The sequence below is a fragment of the Magnolia sinica genome, chromosome 2 (genome assembly GCF_029962835.1).
Source record: "Magnolia sinica isolate HGM2019 chromosome 2, MsV1, whole genome shotgun sequence".
NCBI lineage: Eukaryota > Viridiplantae > Streptophyta > Magnoliopsida > Magnoliales > Magnoliaceae > Magnolia > Magnolia sinica.
In genome coordinates, this window is record NC_080574.1 from 3609823 (window position 1) to 3628835 (window position 19013).

At 39.4% G+C, this 19013-nt stretch overlaps 1 protein-coding gene across 1 annotated transcript; it reads right to left on the reverse strand.

Moving 5' to 3' along the window:
• Nucleotides 1–6972: 6972 nt before the first annotated feature.
• Nucleotides 6973–17371, reverse strand: LOC131232225 (laccase-15-like). The gene is made up of 6 exons (XM_058228425.1): nt 17214–17371; nt 16238–16389; nt 15785–16029; nt 11923–12051; nt 8153–9091; nt 6973–7247 (listed from the first exon to the last, which is right to left on the reverse strand). Exons 1-6 carry the CDS (start codon nt 17316–17318, stop codon nt 7117–7119), a joined length of 1701 nt encoding a protein of 566 aa, XP_058084408.1. The 5' UTR covers nt 17319–17371; the 3' UTR covers nt 6973–7116.
• Nucleotides 17372–19013: the final 1642 nt, after the last annotated feature.

A 19013-nucleotide genomic window follows, 5' to 3' on the forward strand; every position in this document is an offset into this window, starting at 1 on the left:
CCACTAGCATGCTTAATCACACTATCCTATTGACCGTTGATCAATAAGGCCTACCTTATAGAATTCTTACAATATGTTTTAATAGCATCATCTTATGTATATTATAAAATGGACATTAAAATTCAAGGTTTCTTAAGAGCTAGGATGCATGCAACACTAGAAACAAATTGGCTTGTCCTCGGATATTTTGCCTCAAACTTTTTCTAAGGCAAAACAGCCCATGTAAGTGTGGATGTCATTTCTATCCTCTCACATGTATATCATTTATATTCATTGGCATACGCTTAAAGTCTTGTCTCTCTCCACCTCTCTCACTCAGATATATGACTGTTTATCCTTTACCTGGATACAAATCCTCTAACTAGAACAATGAAAGAAATACAAAAAATAAAAATAAAAATAAATAAATAATAAAAAATTAAAGTCTGGACGTGACGCTTTCTCAACCAGTTCAAGGATGGCCGTACCAGCATACGTCGCTTTAGATGGTTGGAATTTTCCACATATGAACAGTTTCCATCATCACTTGCAAATGCTACATATATCATTTTATATGGGTGGACCACCGTTGGGCCTCATGACATGACTTTTTGTCCCACATAACATGTCGTTGTGCAGGTCATGCACATTCATACAAAAGACTTTTAGGTCACAATCACAATGGCTGGAATCACTGAACAGGTTTTACATCATTTGTCAATGGTTTGAAATTTCCGCCTACCTTCAGCTTTATGTTCACCATGACATGCCCTCTAGAGTCAAGAAGATACAGCTAGGCTTCTCTGTGGCAAAGGACCACGAATTTGTATGATGATAATGGAGACTTTGGGGTGCGGTTTTGGCGGATCCCTAACTGTGGGGCCCACTTTGATGTATGTGCCTTACATGCATGCACACAACACCATCCATCCATTTTGACAGCTTATTTTAAGGCATGATCCCAAAAAAATAAAGCATATCTTAGTCTTAGGTGGATCATTCCAAAGAAAGCAGTCTTGATTGAATCCCCACCAATAAAAACTTCATGTAGGCCACCAGAATGCTTATTTTCCATCCAACCCGTTGATAAGGTCACAAAGGTCTAGATGAAGAAACCATACAAATATCAGCTTGATCCAAAAATTTTATATCCCACGAGAATGTTTTATTGATCGATTGCCAATATTATAGTCCATCATACATTTGGATATGCTTCATTTTTTGGGATCATACTTGAAAATGAGTTTGAAAAACGGATGAACAATGTGATATAAGGCACATGCATCACCTTAGGCCCTAAGGTGAAGGATCCCAACCACCACGGTGGATTCGGGGATCCACTGAAACTGCCCCCAAAGTTTGGGGCTGCTTGAATTTAGCCAGAGTTGCATTGAGATAGGCCGTTTTAAAAAGTACTTTTTCACCTCAATCTCTTTACACACACACACACATATATATCCTGAACATACGACAAATATTTTTATTCACCACATATACGACTGTCCATGTGCCCCACATGCCTACATGCACTACCATTAATCTTTAAGCATAACTGTATGATACATGTGTCACTTTGCACAGGCATTATCTTTCACTCAAGTCACGATTTATCTTTCACATAATTCCAAGGCCAACAAGGAATATATTTAATTATGCTTAACATAATAACTTAAATAGCATGTGCCGAAACAACTTATCTCAACAGCCTGATTCAACAAACTTAGCTGGAAGCCAACGGGTTTTTTAAGATAGGGATGATTGTCTCAGCTAAAAGAAGCAGAGAATCCAGTCATGTAAAAGACACCTAGCTAAAACAAGTAAACAGATTTTAATGATTTTGGTACGACATGTAAATGGTTTGAATTTTCCACAAACGAACAGCTGAGATCATAATTACCATATGCCACATGGAATATCACAATTAGACCACTACATGTGCAACATGACATTATTTTAGTGTAGGGTAGGTCCCACTGTCAAATCCAAAATGACATGACTTGGGTCTTTATCAGATCCAAGCCATTTTCAAAACTAAGGCCAATGCCCTGCATTATTCATTTTATTAATCTGTAAATCTTAGTACATAGGCAGTTGGGTCAACGATCGTGACCCAGAACCTGGTTACCTGGCCCTGACAGGATTTTAAGCGGTTTGTGTTTAATGGCCTACGGATTGAACCGGGCTGGATAGATGGACAGGTACAATCAAAGAGCTAGGGACCACCATATGTGGGGGCCATATATATATATATATTTTGCCCCCTTTTTCTATCAAGTTGATTGCAGACATTTTAAAGTTGGATTTGAATGTTAACTGTCTACAGGTCAAGTGGTTAGGATCGTTTTTGGGTACATAATTTATATTGGTGGGACCTAACTTGACGTAGAGTGGGTTGCAGATAGTTTCATGACGAAGATGGATTAGAAAAGGTCCGATCGAACATGGAGGTGATCCGGACTATTAGAACTTATAATAGATGTATCTCGCAAACTGGAATGAACTATTAGACGTACCATATATGATTTTGAGGTACGATGAGCTACTTTTGCCACCCAACTCTACTATGCCAGGTTGCCCATGTCGAATTTGCAAAATACTGTCAGATTCACTATCGAATTCCTATTTTAATTTCATTTTTACAATTTATATTAAATTTCAATTAGTTTGATTATAACTTTTCATCCATTGGGCTTCAAGAGTTGCACCCAACATGAAGAGTGCGTAGAATAATTAGGAGGATGGTGAAGCCAAATATGACACTTACTATTTTTGGTCGAAAACCATGTGCACTATAGGGATCACAACTGTCTATAGACAGTAAGTCTCGATTTCTAGGAGTTTTAGGGCCTGTTTAGTTTTTTGGCTTAAGTGTAATTACCTTGTAAATGAGTAATCATTATTTACCAAGGTAATAGTACCTGCATCTTTCCCAACGTTGACTTGACCAGTTACTTTTTAAGCACTTAAATCGAGGAATTTGTAAAATAAATATGGGGCCCACCATAATGTGTGTGGCTTATCCACACCACCCATTCATTATGCCAAATGAATTTAAGGCATGAGCCCAAAAATTAAGCAAATCCAAAGGTCAAGTGGACAACACCACATGAAATTATGAGAATTGAATGCCTACCATTAAAAACTTGTTAAGGCCCTTAGAAATTTTAGATCAGGCTTATATTTATATTTTTCATTTATCCATGTCCATGTGACCCTATGAACGGGTTAGATGGTGAATAAATTCCAATGTGGGCCCAGTAAAAAAATCAACTTTCAACGGTGGACAAATTAAGTCGATTGTTTCCTTTCACGTGGGCCAATTGAACATTAGATCTTCCTAAGTTTTTTTGGATCATTCCTCAAAATATTCTAATAAAAGAGATGGATGACACGGATATATTATATACATTATGGTGAGGCCCATGGATTTAAGTCAACATTTTTGGACCAGTTTTCTAGATGAAATTACTCACTCATTTTCAAACAAGTGAAAAAATGTAATAATTACTTTGTTACGGTGATTTAGCTGGATTATGGAAAACCAAACAGGCCCTTAGTTGTAGTTTAATTCTGAAACTTCCTTGGATGCTTGGTATCCTTATTTAAACAGGTGTAGACTCATTTATTTCAATTATCAATTAATTTATAAATTTTTTAAAATATTATTATTATTATTATTATTATTTTTTCTCACGGATTTAAGATGTTTCATTGAAGAGTCCAAAAAAAGCTCGGGGATTCAAAGTAGTCATCCTTGATGAAGACGGTAATCAACCTCATCACATTCATCCCTGTGTCATAATTCTTGAATGGTTTGCATTTAATGGCCGTACGCAGTAATAGTTTGACACGGAAATGCCTGAAATCATTTTTGAGGTGGTCCGGTGGATCTTACAAATAGTTATTCTAACCCACATGGATACACATGCTAACATATTACACGTGTCAGAGCAGTGAGCACCAAACGAGTAGCTTGCATGATATTTGAACCACGCCATCACAAGATTGGGTTGTGGCTAGCGCAAGATCCTTACAAAGTGCTCTCATCACCACTGTGACAAATATTATTGAGATTTTTTTTTGTGTGCGTGTAAATCCCACGGTAATATCACGAAAAATACACTATATTATAGTTAGAGATTTTCTAAATCCCAGAAGATTTTTTAAAATATTTTGTTTTTATCGTTATATTGACACTATATTAACTAAAAAGAACTGTAAAACCTTAAGAAATGACACTATATTAACTAAAAAAAAAACTGTAAAATCTTAAGAAATATGTTGTATAATATTTTATAATATTTAAAATTATTTATTAATTTAAAATAAATATTTTTACTTTTGAGATTTTACCAATAATATTCTTAGAAAAATATTAAAATTTGAAAATCACCCCAGAAATTTTCATGCCAAGAAACTACCAAGAAGGAGACTTGTCAGTTGTCACTATGCTCTTCACCTGATAAATATGGAATTGTACAGTAACATGGCACAATCATGTTATGCCATTTCCTTTATGAGAAAGTCATTGCAATTTAGCTTCATGCCAATATGGCCACATTTGGAATTGTAATTTTAGGTCATTGATGCATTCCTGGTAGGGTGTACATGTTAAACCACTCGGATCTTACACAAGGATGAGATACTCTAGAGCCAAAAGAAGTGAAATATGGTAGAGTCATCTTGCTCCATTACACAGAGAATAGGCAACTAGGATTGTCCACATAGTAGGATCCAATAGGGATGGAAATTGATTTGAGTTAGCAAATAAAGAAATAAAGAAAAAAGAAGAAGTAACGGTGCATCCAGTGGCCTGAGAAAGTTCAAATTACTATACAATGTGCATGTGTGGCTCGTTTGTCATCCTAATTCTTTGTATATGGCATGTATACTGTGTAATGGCCTGGATCTTTGACATGTGTGCAATATGCTTCAATCCTAATGTAAAGAGGGTCGCAAATAATTTCATGGCGAAGATGGATTAGAAAAGGTTTGATCAAAGGCGGAGATGATCCGAACTGTCAGAATTTAAAACGGACATATCTCACAAACTAGAATGAATTATCAGATGTAAAATATATGATTTTGAGGTAGAACGAGCTACTTTAGCCACCTAACCTTATTATATATGCTGGGTTATGCAAGCCGGATTTGCAAAATACCACCAGATTGACCGTCATCTTTTTATTTTAACTTTATTTTTATTATAAATAATAAATTTTAGTTTAATTATTACTCTTCACCCATTGAGTTTTAGGAATTGCGCTTTTCATGAAAGTACTTACAATAAGTAAGAGAACAACGTGGTAAAGCTAAATAGGGCACCTAATATTTTTGGCTGAAAACCTTGCTCGTTAGTAGACATTATGATCATCTATAAATAATAAATTTACTATTTATAGTAAGTTGTGAATTTTAAGAGTTTTAATAGTAGTTTGATTCTGAAATTTCTTTCATTCCTTAATATACATATTTAAAGGGTTGTGAAGCCTTTTATTTCATTCAACAATCAATTTTAAATTTTATAAAATTTAATTTCTATTTTATCACTCGTTTCCTCTTTAATTAGAGAAGTCTTTGTGAGAAGTCTACAGACGTTGCATAAATTCGCAACAGTTATTTCCCGAGAAGAAAATGGTGCTTGACCTCACCTCCTTCACTGCGCCGAATCCCTAACATGTTATCGGCACCCTCACTCGAGGCCATTTCAGTCATTTGCTTCATTTGACGAAGCAGCCACAAAACGCCAAAACAACTGAAATTATTGAGCTTATGCCAATTCGTCAAAAAAGGTCTTCAGGTCTGGTTTTAGGTACACTCCAAAAAAATCAATCCGCGTCTTAGCGCCTGACCATTTGGAAGTGGGTTTCGGCAACTAATTGCTTCTTAGATAATGATATGAAACCCTTCATATTCTAGATTCTGCACTAATTAAACTGCCCATCTTAAGAAAGATTCGTTGAATAGATTACTGAATGTGAACATGAATTCAGAACATTGAAAATAAAAAAATTAGTAGGTCATATTGAAATCCAAGAATCAAAGGTGAGGATCGTCAATCAAGTATATGATAATGAGATTATAGCTTTTATAAGGCAGTTACAAGAATATAAAGGGTTCACATCATCATTTAAGAAACAATATGGACTGAAAACGCATCCCATTCGTTACTGTGATAGGGGGCACCGTATCCTATCAAAATTCTCCTGTGATGATAGGCTAGATCGGGAAGCACTGGAACAGGGTACAGCCCCCTGTTTAGCTTCAAACCTTCAAGTAACACGGACAAATGCTCCTCCCTGGCACGTGCGTGAGTTTGCAGGAGGTGAAATCATGGATGGTTGAAAAAGCAGATGGGCCCACCGCTAAAATGATTTGGCTGAAAATTGAGGACAGTCAGCAATAAATGTAAACGCGTGACCCACATTTAAAAGGTGTCGAGCTGCATGGTTTCATGGAAGTCAAGAAAGTATCTTTCCACGTAATATTTCTCGCACCAAGAATATACAGAGGACAAAATTTTATATTTAACCTTGCTACCTTAGAGAGTGGGTGTCAGATTTCTCTACCAATCAAGTAGATCTTTATTGAGCACTAGCATAAATGGATTAGTAAAACAAATTGTTTCTTATTAGAGATTTCCATCCATTTGACCGGTGGCTACTAACCACAGAAAAAATAAAAAATAGTTAAATGGTCATAAGAAATTCATGGATAGGATTGTTTAATAAGCTTTATTTTTAAAAACATAAAGCCATTCTTGCAGGGCGGCTTCCGTTTGGGCAGAGGATCCGGTAAAATCAAGATCCAGTCTAATCTCGATTTTGGTCTGCTCAATCTCCTCCTTTTGGGATTCTTTGTGCCACTGTAGAGCGGCGAATCTAAGGTATTTTGTCTTTTACAGGATCCAGTGCGTCCCGATTACTAGATTTATAGGATTCCAGCTTTTGCATATATCGAAACATATCATCACCCACCACTTGCCAAACAAACACAAACACATATATATCACTTTATTAAACGAATGGTAATTGGAAGGATTCAGTCACTCAATAGGCCACGCCTTCTCTTATTTCATTTTCTTTCTATTTTCTGGTAATGGGAAATGGGGTCTCCTTTAAACTATCATTCGCATGTTCAGCAGGGAGGCAGGTCTGCAGGTGGGGGCTGCATCTTAGCATCTGGCCCTTTTCCGTTCCTCACTATTAATGTGGTGTCCATACCCCAACTAAGATGACGTTCCAGATGGCAGTGCATGAACCATACACCTGAAAAGAAAGCCACCATGATTAGTATCATGTCTTATTTGTATGACAATGATGATGATGATGATGATAGTTGAGCCATCCGTATGGACGGTCAGGACCATTCAAGAAATGGGTCCCACATAGAAGTATGGAATTCAAGAAATGATTCCCGTCATTGATTCTCTGGACAGATAAAATCATGGTTCAAGCTCTCTTTTAAGAACCAGATAAAATCCTATCTATGGTGGGGCCCACCTAATGAAGTAAGTCTCAGATTAATTAGCAGCATGCCCAGGACAAGAATTTCCTTCAACGCCCGCGCGCACACAGGTTGCACATCTAGGTGGAAGCTCCGTGGGGCCCACAATGATGTGTGCGTAACATCAACTCGGTCCATTGTTATCTCCAGATAATTATAGGACGTGAACCCAAACAGGAGATATCTAAAACTTTAGTGGGCCACACTATAGGAAACGGTAGAGATGGAAATGCCCACTATCAGAACTTTTCTGGGGCCCACCACGATGTTTATATGCCATCAACCAGTTCATAAGGTAATTCCCACCAGGTTGAAGAGAAATTACAAATATTAGCCTCAACCAAAACTCCTGTGAGCCTCAGTAGGGTTTCAATGGTGGCATCCTAATCCCTACTTTTATATTATGGTGTGGCCCACCCAAGTTTTGAATCTGCATGATACTTGGGCTAATATCCTCATATGAGCTGGCGCAACAGATAAACGGAATGGATGATACACAGACATCACGGTGTGCCCACCACAGTGCTTTTTGTTGTACCGGCTCCTCGAAACCGGTGTTGTAGGAAATTCTAGGTCCCCTTCAACGTGTTTTGTGGTCTCAGTTTGGCACTACCGGCCCTTAGATAACTAACTACCCTTATTGAACTCCGAAAATTACAAAACGTACCAGGATTATTTGCTCGGAATCTGATAGCGACCCACCCTTTTCTAGGGACTCCAACGGTGTTGATCAACGGAGGGTCCACCAGGTTATAGTTCCTAGGATGATTGACAGAGTCCCAGTTCCCTGTACCCCATCCAACCACGTAAAAGCTGTAGCCATGCAAATGCAACGGATGGTTCTCTCCTTCCACCAAGCTGGTGCCCTGATAAACAATCTCAACCGTTGAATTAAACTTCAACACCTTCACTTGAGTCTCCCGCCTCGGTGTCAAGAGTGTCTCTGGCAAATTATCGCCCGTGAAGTTGAAATAATACGGTGGCCTTTTCGGAAAACGCGTATCGTAGACGCCGTTGATGCCTTGAGAGTAAGCCTGAAGTATGGAGATGTTCGGAAACACGAAGCTTATGTTGTTAAGGCTCGCTGAAAGACTTCTGTTGTTTGCCAAAACACATGAGGCAGTTTCACACGGCTTCGTTTTAACGGATACCGCAATATAAATGTGTTTATTAATGGTTTGCGGGCAGAATGCCGGGTGCTCTTCGCTGGCCAAGCTCTTTAGTTTCTTGGTGAAGTTGTTCGCCGCTTCAGTGTCGTTGAAGGTGGGAAGTGTCGGTATGGATGGAGAAGATGATGATGTGATGTTGGCGTATTCGAGGATCGCTGTTGTAGTTGTGTTGTCGAATGGGACATTGCCGCTCGAATAAGCATGGGCAGCCATGTAATAGATGTTAGGGGTCTGATTAGTTTCTATTAGTAGGTCCATCGTTTGGCCTGGCGTTATCATGACGTAGTCTGTGTAGAAGGGTTTCAGGTATTTCCCATCCATTCCTACGAGTTTCAACCGATGTTGGGCAATGCCAAAGAAGAGCTCGTCGTTCATGGCTGCGTTGATCAGTCGGAGGAGATAGGTCTTGCCAGGAAACACCTTCTCCCGGAAGATGTCTGCAGTAAGAAGATAATGAATATGATCATATATGCATGCCATCCCATTACTATTGGACCCGATCGAAATCGGGTCGGGTACTACATGTGTTAAATACGGGTTTTGCTGATGTCCCCACCTTCTTGGAGGAACTTAGAAACATCACCTAACGCTTTGAATTATACATGAGACGTCCAATCCTCGATTGGGAGCATGCCAAAGTGCTATCCTGGAATTATAATTAATACAAATTGGGTCTATCTAGTAGATGTTTGAAGATGATGATTGAGACTTATTTTGTTTCCTTGTTCAATATTAATTGTTCATTTTCAATGCTATTGGTTAGAGGCTTAGGATTATTTGATTGGTGAGATTTTCGCATTGTGGCTTGCTATAAATGGTATGAAACGAATGAACAGTTCGGATCGACTATAACTATTGTTATAAAAGGTGTGGGAAGGTTTCTAAGATGGGGACTTTCAGCAAAACTTATATATAAAAATAATTTTAGAGTTTTAAAATATTCAAACGTCCTCCCTTGGCTTAGGAGAACACGGACTCGGATTGCGTAGTTTACGCACCACAGATATCATTACTGTGTGCTTCTAGAAAAGCTGTAAACCCATTATCATGTATGTGTTTTATTTATGCTGTCCATGCATTTTTCCAAAACATTTAAGGGCATGAGCCCAATTGAAGTAGATCTAAATCTCAGGTGGACCATTATCATAGGAAACACTGGTGATTGAATGACTACAGTTAAAAACTTAGGACTGCCTCATTGTACGACCTGGGCTGAAAACTGAAGCATATCCAAATCTAACCACACCACTGGAAATAGTGGTGATTGGCTTTAAAAACCTTCTTGTGTATGATAAAAGTTTTGGATCAAGCTAATATTTTTATTTTCCCTTCATCTAGATCTGTTTGGCTTTATTAACAAGTTGTATGGATGGAAAATAAACATTGCAGTAGGCGGTAGGAAGATTTAATGGTAGGCGCTCAATCACTATGATATCCTATCATGTGCTCCACCTGAGATTTGAATCTACTTTAGTTTTGGGTTCATGTATTAAAATGAGGGGATCAAATTGATGGACAGCACATAAATATACAACACATCATCATGGTGGGCCTAAGGCACGACCTGACTGAGTCCGGTCCCTGGTAGCAGGTATTCCAGTAATTATGAAGGACGTGGCAGGTAAGACTGGAGGTCCAGGGACAGAGCTGACCGATTCATTCCCCATCCAACACTTATCCAGCGTAAGGGAGAGAGACGTAAATCAGTATACTTTTGACCCTTCCTCTTTGGGAAAGGGCATTACTCAGTGAGGAATACTCAGCTGCATAGCAGTTCTCACGGGTTTTCGTGGGAACTTTCCTAGACTCATTTCTAGGAAAATTAGCCCAAAATCTGAACTGTCCACCTCATCAAACACCCCACGAAACCCTTAGGGCCCAACATTTATTCTGATCCAAAACTTTGGTGGGCCATAATGAAAGAGAGAGGCAAATCAAAGGAGAAAACTATTTCATTTTGTCATGGGCTACCAGAGTTTTGGATCATGATAAAAAGTTGGGCTATTAGAGTTTCACGAGGTGTTGCATCAGGTAGACAGTTTAGATTTTGGATTAATAATCCCATAAATGAGTTCTCAAAAAGTAATAACAGGAACTTATGAGAACTGGTGTACAGCTGAGCATTCCTTTAATTTAAGATACAGATACAATACAATAGTATTAAATTCAAAACATTGCACTCCACACGTGAGCTGCTACCACCGTAGGTTTGCTCCTCACATACATGGGTTTGATAACTCACTTCGACGTTATTGGGTCGCCGCGGGTGATTGCCCGGCAGGACATAACTCTGTTTCAAATATTTATTTTGCTAAAATAGAGAAAAACGTGAATTTGATGAGATTTTGAAAAAATAGCAAAAATACGGTTTGAAGAACTTTTCCCGAAAATATCATGGGATCATTTATCACGGTGCCGTACGTCGACAGCCTTAGGCCCTCCAAGGGACGCGATGATAGCTACACATCGACGACAGTGGTTTGTTATTTTTGTTGCAATAGCCATTACTGTGAACGTGCCATACATGGTGGGGCCTATCATAGACTGTCCTCTCCTCACCTTATAATCATGATTGAAGAACTTTTCCGCATTTGACGTGGACAGTTGGCTAATTTTTTTTGACCGTTTGTTGTAAGTTTCAAAGTCCTCTTGGACGATTATGATCAACCATCAGCGTTGATTTCTGGTTATGGTCCATCCACGGTGCCTATTGGATGAACAGCACGGATCTCGTGCATGTGAGTAGTGTGTAGGTGTACAGTTCCATTGAGGTTTACTAATTCCACCCACGTGTGAGAGTGCACGCATGCACACACAGAGGCATGTGGCACGTGTGTGAGATCTGAGCTTTCCATCCGCCAAGTTACACTTTTTAAGCCATAATAATCAAGCCATTTCACACCACGGGTGGACCACAACATGTGATGAGTGGCCAGAAAGTATAATTTATATTGTACTTCGTGGCCATCTTAAGAGTGAATTATCTGATTTTTTAGGCATGAGGCATGAGCATTATTTATTTCCAACATCATGGAATTAAAGCTCAGATCTCACACACGTCATATATTTACAAGCGTGCACTGATTTTAAAACGGTAATTAGACCCGGACCCATTAAAATCTGGTTGGGTGGATCGTGTAGCCGGTGGCAGCCCAATTAAGAACAGGACAAAAATGGGTCAAGTGGACCTAGGCCAATCTAGGCCATAATAGATACATAGCTCATGATCTAGGCTTCCTGGCCTAGACTGGAGAGGCTGTTTTTATACCTGACTTGGAGCAAGGATAGAGAGCTCCAGGCTGGCCGTTTATGGTGAAAGCATCAGAGTTGTTGGGTCCTCCTCCTGTTTGAAGCATTTCTTGAAGCACATCGTTCACGTCGCTTTTCCACCACTCCCCTGCAACAATAATGGCAAGTTGTCAATGTGCGAACTGCACGACCGACTCTCTCAGTCAGATTTTAAGAATGGTAGACAGGAATCTAGGAGCATCTAGCATTTCCGACATAAGAAGTCATTTTCAAATGCGCGTTAAGATTCGAACGCGGATTGCATTTAGACAGGTGCCATGTGCTCTCCATATGAAGTGGAACCCACATGGAAAAAAACAGCGATGACTCCCTGCATGAGGGGGACGCATATTGCGCTCTACCCCGCCCGTCTCTAGCCATGAACAGGCAATTATGTGGGCCGGACAACCGTGATGTATCTGTTTATCCATGCTGTGTGTCCTTTTTTCTCAAATCGTTTAGGGTATGAGTACAAAAATAGTGTGGTTTGCTTGAGCATTAGATCTGCTTATTTTTGCACTCGAGCCTTAAAATGATATGAGAAAAGTAATGACCAATAGGGATAAATAGATACATCATGGTGGGCCTGCCTCATAACTGACCATCTATGGCTAGAGATGAGTCGGTGTAGGAAGTAATCCAGTCTGCATGGGTAACTAATAAACCCAATACTAGCCAGACTCACTGCCAAAGTGATGTCACCAAGTTATGTGAGCCCCACCATGATATATGTGTTGTATCCACACCCACATTTTAGGGCATGGCCCAAACAATGAGGTAGATCCAACGCTCAAAGTAGACCCACCAGAAAACAGAAAACAGCGGAGACAATAAGGCCTATCATTAAAACCTTCTTAAGGCCCAACATGATGTTTAGTTGTGATCCAACCTATTCATAAGTTAACACAAACATAGAAGAATGGAAAACACAAATGTAAGCTTGATTGAAAATTTCTATAGTTGTTAGAAAGTTTTTAATGGCAGGCATTTAATTCCCACTGTTTTTTGTGATAGAGTTCACTTGAGCTTTGGATCTTACTCATTCTTTGGGTAATGCCATCAAACGATATCTCCAAATGATGAATGGTGTGGATACAACATATACATCATAGCAACCAACGTAACTTGGTGACATCACTTCACTTGCATGTGAAGTCCTGCGGCTGTCGGTAGCTAATCCGCGTACATGCAAGAGTCCTGCTACTGTCGGAAGCTAATTCGTGGATTAGCTACTGACAGGTTGAGTTAGGAGACTAGCTACTGAAGTAATTTCACCAAGTTCCGTGGCCCCACCATGACATATATTCTGTACCCATACCTTTCATCCATTTTCAGAGATCAATTTAGGGCAATATCTAAAGAATGAGTTAAATACAAAGCTCCGGTGGACCCATCACAGAAAACAGTGGTGAATGTAACGCTCACGATTAAAAACTTTTAAAGGCTACAAAAGTTTTATATCAAGTTGATATTGGTGTTTTCTCTTACGTCATGTCTTTTTCAACTTTTGAACAGATTGGATTTCAGATAAAGATTATGGTGGGCTTACGATAGTTCCAACGGTAGGAATCACTCTCCAACGTCCACTACAGATTTTTATCTATGTCATTTTTGGCTCATGACTTAAAATGATATCTCAAAACGTATGGACGGTGTCGATATAACACATAAGTTATAGTGGAGCCCACAGAACTTTGTGACGTCACTTTAGTAGCCAACTGGCCACTCAACCTGTCAGGATCTAATACGCGTCCGCTTGATCATCCGTACGTCTGAAGGAACCAATGCGCTTTCACACGGTCATAATATTTCTTCCCAACTGGGGAGCTGATTGCTTGCAGGCAACGGTACCACAACGTATGGCACCATCTTTGATGTAAACATGCCATTTATCTTTACATAAAATATACAAGGCTGAAACAGCACACTTGGTGGGCCACGCCTTTGAGTTGGATCGTCGTTTTATAGTCGATTTTGATGGTATGCCCGACCAGATGAGCCGAGCGGCTTCATTTTTATCCCACGTTATCTTCATGGAGGGGACTACCGTTTCCAAGGAACTGATCACCGGCGCAAATATATTGTTGGCGGGAAAGAAGATACAGCACCTCAAGGCAGAAAGAATGGTGCTTCTATCCGTCAATTAGGGTTGTCAACGGGCCGGGCCTGGGTAGTCTCGGACCAGATATTGATTAATTTAAGCCCGGCCCTGGCCCATTGACACGGGGAATCACGAGAGCCGGACAGTCCCCGTACACAGCTGGATGCACGAGTTGCCTGCTTATGAAATGGATGGCCATTGGGACCGCGGTGCAACGTGTAAGGTGGTCCTGTAAACGCACCAAAGCACCAAACCAGAAAGTACCCCTGCTTAAAGCAACATTAATTAATTAATTAATTAATTTAAAAAAAATAATTTGTGGATCATATGCTATATTTTCTAACCGTCCATTTGCTAGCCAACTTGGAATGAGATGGTGATTTTTACGCCGCACAAAAAGCGATTAGTGTGCACGTGCAGTACACGTGTTCGTATGGATATATGTTGATTTCAGTTTTGAATTTTGTATAAGAGAAGAAATTGAAATATTATATTTTTCTGTTTTATTTAAATATAGAGGTGTGGACTTGGGAGGAATTATATATTCCTCCACCCGAGGATATGGATGACATCTGCATAGTAGTTGAGTTTGTATGAGTGAGGCCAAGATTCCATCATCCAACTAGTGATCTGATGGGACGCACTATTGATGGACCACGCCCAAAACAAATCTCCAGGTCGATAGATCCTAGCCATTCATGTCTTTCCCAGAACACCAATTAAGTGTTAGAATTGCTTCGATGATAAGATTTTTTGGACTACGGTCCATCTTGTCTGGAGCCCATCAGATCAACGGCCAGGATCACCAAACAATATTCCCACTTGTGCAAACCATTACCCCATGATGTGCACGTTTCTCGGGAAGCATGAAATGTGTTTGAAAATAATAAAAGAATAAGGGTTATAAAATAGAGAAATTAGCCTTGAAAATGATAAGTAGATAAAATATTTGAATATAAAATGTACCTGAAAGCATGGAATTCATTTACCATGCATTCCAATGCAATCCGTTTGTATCAGAAGGTATCGACGATAAGACTGTTACAAACGATACATTTTGATAATTTATTCACATTGCATGTTGTGGCACCAATACCACACATTGTATTCAAATGCGGTAAAAAAACAAACAAACAAACAAACAAACACATGTGCGTTCCATCTGGATTTGGGCTCTAAAAAAACCAAAAGCCTTGTAAGACAAACAGCGTTGCAGGCGACTGTAGTTGAAAGCGGATTCCGTAGTGGGAGGCAGTGTGGGGCCTACCGTGATGTATATATTCTATATCCACACTGTCCATCCGCTTTAACAGCTCATTTTAGATAATGATAATAAAAATAAAGAAGATTCAAAGATCAAATGGACCACACCATAGGAAAGAGTTGGGATGATAACACCCACCGTTGAAACCTTCCTATGGTCCACCGTAACGTGTGACCTCAATGAATGAAAAATAAAAATCTAAGCTTGGTCCAAAACTTTTGTGAAACCCCAAGAAGCGTCGGTGTTCAATCAAGACTGTTTCTCATGGTGTGGTCTATTTAATATTTGGATCTCCTTAATTTTTGGGCTCATGCCCTAAAATGAGATATTAAAACGGACGGATGGTGTGGATAAAACACACACATCACGGTGGACATCACGGTGCCTGCTACTAGGAAATCCGATTCCCAGTTATATGGTCAGTTGCCATACGTGTTTCAGAGTAAAGTGAAGGAAGGAAGCCTTGGAATCACATACCTAAGATGACTGTAAATTCCTTCAGTGGCTTGACAAATGGATACTTTTTCCCTATCCTTGGATGAATGACGATTGCACCATGGACCGTCGCACGTGTCCAATCACTGTGAGCGTGCCACCACAGAGTCCCTTCTTCATCGGTGAATACAATCTCGTAACCGTATGTTGCGCCCGGCTGAATGGGGCACTGCGTGATGTATTCTGGACCATCTCCCCATGGATTCCTCAACTGTTTCACTCCATGCCTGAAAATTCCCTCCCGCACTCACTACTTTTAGCTCCATCCACTGTAGACTATAATTGATTTTCTGGCTGCGTTTGGATGCCCAATTGAATTGAATTGCGATAACTAAATACGTTAAGTGGGGCTCCAAAACGTAATCCACTTTGATTGAGCATCCAAACGCATCCTTTAACATCTATTGAACGAGAGAGAGAGAGAGAGAGTCAAACCAATGAATGGTGAAGTTGTGTTTGGCTCGGTTGGTGACGTTGAGAACGATTGTATCTCCATAACGAGCATGCAAAGTAGGGCCGGGAAATTGGCCATTAATGGTCAAGATGGTCTTATTTTCGCACAATCGAGTGATTGGAGTTTCTCTCAACTGCAATAACAAAAATCAACAAACACCATCACCCACTTTCTTAATATTTCAATAAAGGCTCGCTTGGATGCGTGGATTTGAACTGCCGTGGAATCGAGTGGATTTCACACCGTCCAGAATCGTGTAGACTTCAAATCCGAGCTCCAAGTGGGAAATAAAAAAAGTGTCCTTTGAATCCAAATTCCTTCCATTCCTAAGAACAAAATACCAGCAAAACTCCACAAAACCTATGGATTCCACGCTGCCAAACGAACCCTGAAATGACCACAACTATACCACTATTGCTAACCGTTCATTCGTGATTCAAGCCTTAGTGTACGGTTCTTATGTGCCACAAGTTGGCATAGTTGCACGGTTGCTCATTTCCACCATAGGATTGCATCCTTCAAGTGATCTGAACCATTCATATTCTAGTTAATTACTACCTTATACAAGTTATGCTCTTGTAATCAATTCATCGTTGTTGATCCCAACCTTTGAATCTTGAATTTGAACATGAGCCATTAATTATTTGTCTTCATACAAAATCACCCATTCAACAAATACTTCTTATGATGGTCCTGGTAGAACAGACTACTCCAGAACATGAACGATTCAGATCATCATTTAGGATGCAATCAAGGGTGAAATCCTGATAACAAAACCTTCAAACCCACGATCCATGATTAGAACGACAAAAATACTGAACTATCTACATATCTACATGACCATACATGTATGTGTGTATGTATGTATGCTCATGTTTATGCAATCAAATAAATGACCATGAACTTGCGATGTAATCATGTAAACCATATTGCTACATGAGAGATGGTGTTATTTACCTCAAAACTCTGATGGTGCCTCTTTGCCGAGACCATGCAAATGAAGAGGCCGTGAAACAGCACGAGCCGTACAAGAAGTGGGAGCAGACCCTTCCTCGGCCCCATTTTAAAGAAGCGGATAGCTTTTCTCGTGTTCACTTAAGATTGTGAGGGAGAGGTTTATATAAAAGTTTCAAGCCATAGATTTAGGTACTGAAATTAACCCAAGCCCTTACTTGTCTTTTCCCATTAAACTCTATCACTCGATGTTCTCTTTCCCCTCACGTCTCCCCCAATTCTCCACCGCTTGGATGATGGTCACCATGGGGTCCACTTTCTGCCAACCCGAATCGGTGGGCCCACTAAACCCCTCGGCAAGGCTGCCACGAGGAATTATACACTTTTACTTTCTGGAAATTTGAATGGACTTTCATGTAGTACATTTCTTTTTCTTTATCCGTAAGTTATTGGTGAATTTAGCTGTCTTTACCTACGTTCGATGCGACTTCTGATTTTACCATGCAATGCTTTTGCCTTTGAAAATTCTTCTGGAGTGCTGTGGGGTGATTGAAATGGTTGGGATGCACTTATCTGTTATTTTAATTAAAAAAACAAGTGTTAGAGTCTATCATTGTGGTGTCGACTTAGCTTGTTAATCATCCAAAGTTTCTAATAGATTCATCACTAGAATTGAACATGAGTCAAGCGAGCTCGAGATACTCGCTCGAATCGACTCGACTCGACTTGCTTGATATATATAATATATATAAATATATATATATATATATATATATATATATATATATATATATATATAAACTTAAAAAAAAACAAGTGTTAGAGTCTATCATTGAAGTGCCGACTTAGCTTGTTGATCATCCAAACTTTCTAATAGATTCATCACTAGAATTGAACATGAGTCAAGCTAGCTCGAGATACTTGCTCGAATCGACTCGACTCGACTTGCTTGATATATATATATATATATATATATATATATATATATATATATATATATATATATATATATATATATATATATATATAAAGTTTTTTTTTTTTTTTTTTTAAACCCCTAAATCTACTCTACTCGACCCTACCCAGCCACTTTCTCTCTTTTCTTTTTCGTTTTATTCTACTCGAGCGTGAGCGAGTGGCAGGCCGACAGAACCCACCCAACCCTACCACCCGATAAGCCGAGCGTTGATGACTGACAAGAGCAACCCCACCTCTCTCTCTCTCTCTACTCTCTACTCTCTACTCTCTCCTTCTTCAAGCCATGTAACATTTCTAATTTTTTTTTCCTTACATGATGTAATCAAGTTGGGTCAAGGTTGGGTTGCATCGGGTTGGGTTAGTGTCGGGTTGGGTTGCTTCGAGTTGATTTTTATCATTTTAATTATTTTATAATAATTTATAAAATAATATTTAAAAAAATCATATAACTTGAATCGACTTGACTCAGCTCGAGCCAGCGAACCGAGGTGAGCTCAAAGACCGAATCAAGTTGAGCTCGAGCCTGGGTCATGGTGGGGTCGAGCTGAGCCGAGCTTGGCCTAGCTTAACTTGAACTCGACTCGTGTACAACTCTATTCATCACACCAAACATAAAAGCAAATAATCGGGTCAATCTAATCATCTGTTAAGCCTCACATAAATTTTGAAGGGTTTCGGGTGGTGAATCTTGTTCTCTATGGTGTCGCCCAGTAACACCTTCGTTTTTGAAACCCGAGTATAATGATTATTTTTTAAAAATCCGAGCGTTTGTCTTTAAAATTTCAAGTTTAATTTAAACAATTTTGTCATCAATCAGAATTAGCA